At 44.7% G+C, this 6,789-nt stretch overlaps 1 protein-coding gene across 1 annotated transcript in view; it reads right to left on the minus strand.

Annotated features, from left to right (window-relative positions):
• Positions 1–302: 302 nt before the first annotated feature.
• The window catches only part of txndc5 (thioredoxin domain containing 5), a 25,349-nt gene continuing 18,862 nt past the window's right edge, over positions 303–6,789 (minus strand). The window contains exons 9-10 of the mRNA XM_063207190.1: positions 6,136–6,265; positions 303–3,515 (exon numbers count right to left, since the gene is read on the minus strand). Coding sequence (XP_063063260.1) covers positions 3,393–3,515; positions 6,136–6,265 — 253 coding nt within the window. The 3' untranslated portion in view covers positions 303–3,392. The remainder of the gene's footprint in view (positions 3,516–6,135; positions 6,266–6,789) is intronic.

The raw sequence follows: 6,789 nt of genomic DNA on the forward strand, positions 1-6,789 counted from the left end.
CAGGCCGGAGTCTACTGATATATTATACAAGTGGAGATTAGATTTATATCCCCTTCCTTTCTCGCTCTCGCCCTCTTGACCACGGTTATGAAATATATACCTCCCGCAAGCTGCTGTTTACGTCTCTCAATCATGTCTAGACGTTTGTTTGTAAATACTTGTACATTTTTCAGCTTATTTATTGCACCTCTTAACGAACAGACAACATAAAAAAACAAAAAACACAAAAAAAACCATACAGACACACAGACACACACACACCATCTCATAAAGACGACACAAAACCAGAGAAGACAGCTATATATTTTTTGGAAAAAAAGACTTTTATTACGAAATGTTCTTGTTACAACTTTCCATCAGTTTTTCTTTTTTTTTTTTTTACAAAAAAAAGAAAAAAATATATCATGGGCAGTTCATGTGCATCCCACCTTATTTTTTTGTTTTTGCGAGGAGAAAATACTGCTTTTCTGTCACTGGAGTCTGCCTACAACATGTGTTATCCATAAAGATCTTTACTTTGAGTAGTGAGTGGTTTCCCCTCTTCTCTGCCTCCTGTTTTCCCTTCTTTCTCTCCATCCCTCTCTCCGTCCCTCGCTCTGCGTGTGGACTAGAGCATTAACCTCTAAAGGGAATTAAAACAGACCCGAAAAAACAAGTCTGAGGTCTAAGCAGCTAATGAGAGTCCAAACCCCCAGTAAACTGTGTAGGACCACACATACACAGTAAACTAACTGCATAGGACCACACATACACTACGACGTAAACACTAGCTAGCTACACAGTCTCAACTCTCTGATCTTATTGTCACTTGCCCTCCTTGCCTCTTCTGACAAACAGTTCTGGGTTTATAATGATGTATACAAACTCAAACTCACACTCGCACACAAAACGATCAGCTTTCAGCATTAAAAAAAAAAATCACAAAAAAAAAAATCACAAATGCAGCTGGGCGCGTACCAAATAAATGACTTCTCTGTGAGAAATCGGGTGACAAAAGAAATGAGGTTAGGCTAATAGCATTTATCAAAAGCGCTGTTAGAGTCTGTAAAGCATTCATAATCACATTATCAAATCTAAATGGCCCTCTGCAGTGTCTGTATTGTAGTTGTTTATAAATCTAGTGTATTTCACTTCCAGCAACCGTTAATAACTGCCTTAAAGCGTGCACCATACAGTAAATAAAAGTCAGCAATTCTGAGTGTAAACAGCTAGATACTTAACATCAACTGATCGCAGTGTTTTTGTTTTGGATCTCAGAGTGCAGATGCAGAAAGGGTGAGGACCGTTCAGATTTTGGGTGGTGCAGCAACTTAATGCATCTGGTCACGCTGAGCCACTGGCTAATGCGGCCGTTCAATGAGTCACTCAGCCTCTAGGCAGCACGCACTGCTGCTGTCCACAACATGTACTCAACTCATCCACTATGTAGTGCATCAAGTAGTAAACCTGCCTGCTATTGCAAGAACATAGTCAAGCAATAAACCTGGCAATATTAACCTTCAAAAAGTGGTATCCCTGCTAATAGATAGCCTATAGACATCATCATTTAGTAAAAAACAAACGACACCAGGCTTTTATGAACTGATTAACCACTACCATCAGGTTAACTAAACCAGGTTTAATGCTCAACCATTTTCTCAGAATTAACCCACAGTTACATGGACCGATACGACGTTTATTAGTAGGATGTGCTAAGAAGTCAGTGAGTGCACATATTACAGGCGTGCCGCTTTCCACTGTTTACCGTCTGGTGCAGCGTGGACACCTGTGTGACTAAGGGGACACGCGAAAGGAAAAATGAACGCTCTGCCAAAACTCAGCAAACATCTAGTCGCTCTACATAGAGGTGACAAAAAGGAAAAATGAATAAACGCAGCCCATAATGTCAACGTGTCTCTGCCCTGGTAGCCAGTATTAGGACATTAGGGGACATGATGTGACCTAACACATCGGTCACAGTGCCAGACAATGCTCAGGACATCAGACTCACACTCGCTTTCCCTTGCACACTCTACACAAACACAAACAAAGCCTAACAATAATTAATATGTACTACAGAAAAAAAGATGCATATTTAACATTGACACGTGCATTGATCCCTTCAAAGACAAAGACAAATACAGAAAAAAAACTAAAGCAGGTGTTAAATCATGGTGTGAATGGTGACAAGATCAGGTAGGTATTTCAAGTAGGTCGTTTACTGACTAACCCAGCTAAGTTGACGCTGTAAGTTGTACATCACTAAATACAGGTGTCTCACAAGTTCATTTTTCAAGCAAAACTAACTCTAAAAGGCATCCTCTATTTTTAGTAGATGTACCACTTGCTGCATCACTCAGGGAAGGAGAGTTACATCCTCCTTTCTGGCTAAGGGCTCAGCCAGAGGGCTGAGGGACTCAGGGGCCGTGTGATGTTCCCTGAGATTTCAGTTGAAATTGTGAAACGAGTGAGGCTGGCAGGACTGGCATGGGTGGCTGAACGTACCATGAAAACCATCAGGTCAACGACGACCACTTGAATACCCTCCCCAACCCCCTCAACGGTCTGCTTGTTTGAAATGACTTGAGTGGCGGGCTTAAGTCGGTACATTCTTGACTTAAAGGATGAGATAGTGACGCTTATTAGATAGTGACAATATTGGCCAAAATCGTCACCATTTCCAAGTTCAAGAATGCCCTTTTTTAGACCAGCCCCAATCCCAACCAGTCCATCATTTCAATCAAGTCCAGTAAATACAGATGCCTCATGATTTCTGAGTGACCAGGATTTTTTTTTTCTTGAACATGATACAGAACATACTGTAGACCTTTCTTTGACGGTCTCTCGGATGAATCAGACGTTGACGCAGTAACTTTGTCTGTGAAGAGAGATCTCTGGTGGAAGGCACAGTAGACCCTCCACGCTTCATTGTTTAAAAAAAAAACACAAACAAAACAAAAAACAATAGAACAAAACAAAAACAAAAAGAAAGACCTAGAAAGGGGATCGAGTTTGTCTGCTGCCAAAGTGGTTGTCCATCTCGTGTAAAAATCTGGTCACATGGATCATCTTCAATGCCTCCAACAACATTGGGATTGAGCTGTGTACATTCACATTTCATTGAACAAGACTAAAACACAACAAGACGTCCAAACCCCATAATAAGGCGGTGCCATGGTAACGGGTATAAAAAAGTAGTCCACTGTGGTACAGCCATTGCACTCAAACAAGTGCACTACGGCTTATAGAAAAGAAGAGATGCCAGCCTTTACAGAGTGTGTGATCGAGTGATTTGATTGAGTGAGTGTAATGTAATGTAATGCAATGTGTGCGTGTAAAATGTGTGGTGCCTAATGAGGACTTCTGATGAGAGCACAGGTGAAGCAGCTGGCGCCTTTTGATGACATCATCACTCACAGCTCGTCCCTGGCCTGCTTCATCACAAAGCTGTGCAGCGACTCGATGTCCCGCCCTCCGTTATGCTCCTCCCCCTGCTGACCCGCGCGGAACATGAGCAGTGTGGGGTAGCCGCGGACCTGGAGGGGGGTAGGGAGGGGGCAAAGGTTATTGGTCAGACACCAAGTTATTCATGGTGGATATTGTACAAATAGAAAACAGGGGGGTGCATTCCAATATGTGGGACTATTCTTCATTCACCAACCAGTTTGCAAATGAGAAAAGGACTTTACAATTGAGCTTTTGCGAGATATTGTAATATAATGCTGTTGTCAGTGATGTCATCACGACCATTACCTCCTGGTACGAGGCCACAAGCACAAGTGGAGGACGCAAAGTCACATAGTGGAATGCACCCAGGGTGATCATCTCAACAAAACACAGCATTGTGGGAACATCAAAAGGGTGTGTGGATAAAACGCTTTTTTCCCCTTATGTTCATTTTTATACAGCCGTATGTGAGCAAAGCTTCATGTGCATTGAAACAAACAAATCTGGCACCATTGACGAAAGTGGGTTCAACCTAGTTACATTACTTTGCTTTCCAAAATCACAGGACCAGTAAGAAACTCATAAAAAGTGAGTGAGTTTTCCAGTAGTGTAACAAAAGTGGAATTTACTGGGAAACGGCCCTTTCAACACACGAGACAGTGAAGTGCAACTCGAAGTATCTAATCTAGTCCTGACCATCCCTTCGTTTAGAACTTACAGGACAGATGACACGTTCTAGAGTGTTCTGGAAACAGGGCGGAGGGGGGACATGTGACCCTTGTTTACGCTCCAAGAGATTACAGGGCACAAGGTGTGACAGTGGGAAGCAGAGAGAGAGAGAGAGAGAGAGAGAGAGAGAGAGAGAGAGAGAGAGAGAGAGAGAGAGAGAGAAGGGGACAGAGAGCGTGAGAAAGGCACACTAGGTGCAGCCTTCTTAGCTCTGATAAACTAACTCTTGTTTTATGACAAAACCATCCCGAGCCCCAGCCTGGGTCTCAAAGGACGCTCAGGTGATCACCTGACTCACATTCCTGGCTGTGTGACAACAGCGCTGCCTTCCTTTCTGGGTCACTCTGATCTACAGGACGATTAGAGGCCAACGGGGCCAACAGCCTGCTTTCACCATCCCCTTGCACTCATTTCATTCGTATATATGTAAGGTCTGGAATCGGACTTCTGGGAAGGGTTTGGTCTTGTTACCAGAAATCCGGCTAATGCGTGAATCGGAGAGGATAGGGGCGAAGGAGGGGGGTGCATGCATACACATTATGAACGGCAATGTGCTGATGGATATGCAATTCTTCATGTAAACAATGTTCAGAACATTCCTACAGGAAGCCATGATCATATGTGTAATATTGTGGGGACAAGTGTTTACTTTCTATTGGCTGGACAATTAGAACATGGAGGCTGCCGACGGATGCAGTAGTCATCAAATCTCCATCCTTGGTATTCTCACATTATTGTAAATAAGTGATGGGGGACCACACAGCCATCGCCAGTAAAGATGTCTGCCTTTCTCCATAGACACTGTTCAGAAGCCAGCCAGCTGAGACCTCTGTTCTGGCTACACATGGCCTTCAGTTAAACAAGCGGTTGAGAAACAGTCCCGCTGGTAGCCATGTGTGCATGTTAAGGAGATAAGTGTTTACTTTGTGTTGAATAGACAATTAGAACATGGAAGCTGCAATTAACCATGTTGGTGGCGACCACACAGCATCACTAACACAAGACATCCGTCTTTCTCCACGGAGGCTGATCAGAAATTAGAGTGCATTTGCTACGCAGGGCCCTTCGGTCGGTCAAGCAAGCAGTTGGAGACCGCTGCAGGCAAGGCTGTAGGCCTGGTAGCCATGTGTGTGTCTGTGCGTGTTGAAAGATGACCAGGGTTGGAGGATGGGGTGTCTGTGTTTACTTTCTGCAAACTGGACAATTAGGACGTGGCTGCAGACTAGCTGCTGAAGGATCCAGTCGTTACTTCACTCCTTCCAGCAGGGGAAACAGAAATCAGACAACCGCACGGCAGGTGCTCGCCTCTTCCAACTACTGGGACAGTCTGGCAATTGGGATCTGGCACCTGCTTATGCTAGTAAGTAAGAGTAAGGTCTGATTTGGGGAAGGTTTGCAGCATTTTTTTTGACGTGCCTAGAAATACTCAGTGAGATTTTTGAGGAGGCGAGGCACTGGGACAAAATGTTAATTTCATAATGTGTAAGGAGCACTGGATGCAGTGGTCAGAAATTACAGAAAGATATAGGAGGATGGCTCTAAAATACGTGGGAATTTCTGCGAGTGTGTTAGCAGTTGTAGTGTGCGTATATACATGGGTTCTAAAAAAAAATTTCTCCTGCCTGCACAACACTAGCTGCGCGCACAACTCAACCTCTGATTGTTGGAAACCGCTGTCTGTAAAAAAAATAGCTCACGTGGTTGGCTGCCAGTGTCTTGCTCCTCCTCACAACATCGTGTTTATAAACACGGTGAACCCATGTATGAGAAAACTACTTAGCTAGCTGTAAAATATGTGAGAATTCCAGGAAAACGGGAGCGTTAGCAACAAGGGAGTGTTTATGAGCGGGACCACTCACAGTGGTAAGATACGGGAGAATTCTGGAAGTACGAGAGTGTAAGCAGGTATAGTGTGTGTGTGTGTGTGTGTGTGTGTGTGTCTGTGTGTGTGTGTGTGTGTGTGTGCAGGACTATACTCACAGAGTAGCGGTTGCACACGGTCCTCTCTACGGTGCAGTCTACTTTGGCGATCTTGACATCAGTGAGGCCGGGGAACTCCTTCTTGGACAGATCCTCCCAGGCTGGAGCAAGGTTCTTACAGTGGCCACACCTACACACAACACACACACACACATATAATGAAGTGTCCGTTTCGTTTTGTGTACGTGCCTATGTGAAACAAGTGGGTATGAGTGAGTTGGGTGTGTGTGCGTGCATGGATACACGTGTGGCGAGTGTGTCTGTGCGCACATTAAGAGAGTGTGTGTATGTGTGTGTGTGTGTGTGTGTGTGTGTGTGTGTATGTGTGTGTGTGTGTGTGTGTGTGTGTTTAAGAAGGAGTCATCCAAGCAGCCTTGGGAGGAAAGGAGGAAAAGCCAAGAGACGATTGCACACTCTGATAAGCAGACGAATGCTTCCTGTGCGTAGCTATGAGCACGCCTGTGTGTGTGTGCGTGTGTGTGTGTGTGTGTGTGTGTGCGAGCGTACACAGGGGCAAGCCCAGGGCTTTCGACAGGAACACCCATGCAGTTAAATAAGAGGATTGGGGCCGAGTGAAGTCCATAATACACCCCCTTTACGTGCCTTACTGTGGGGCTTTTGGGGCAGTCACGGGCAGGTCAGGGTACTGTAGTT

Source organism: Engraulis encrasicolus, chromosome 9, assembly GCF_034702125.1.
Source record: "Engraulis encrasicolus isolate BLACKSEA-1 chromosome 9, IST_EnEncr_1.0, whole genome shotgun sequence".
Lineage (NCBI taxonomy): Eukaryota > Metazoa > Chordata > Actinopteri > Clupeiformes > Engraulidae > Engraulis > Engraulis encrasicolus.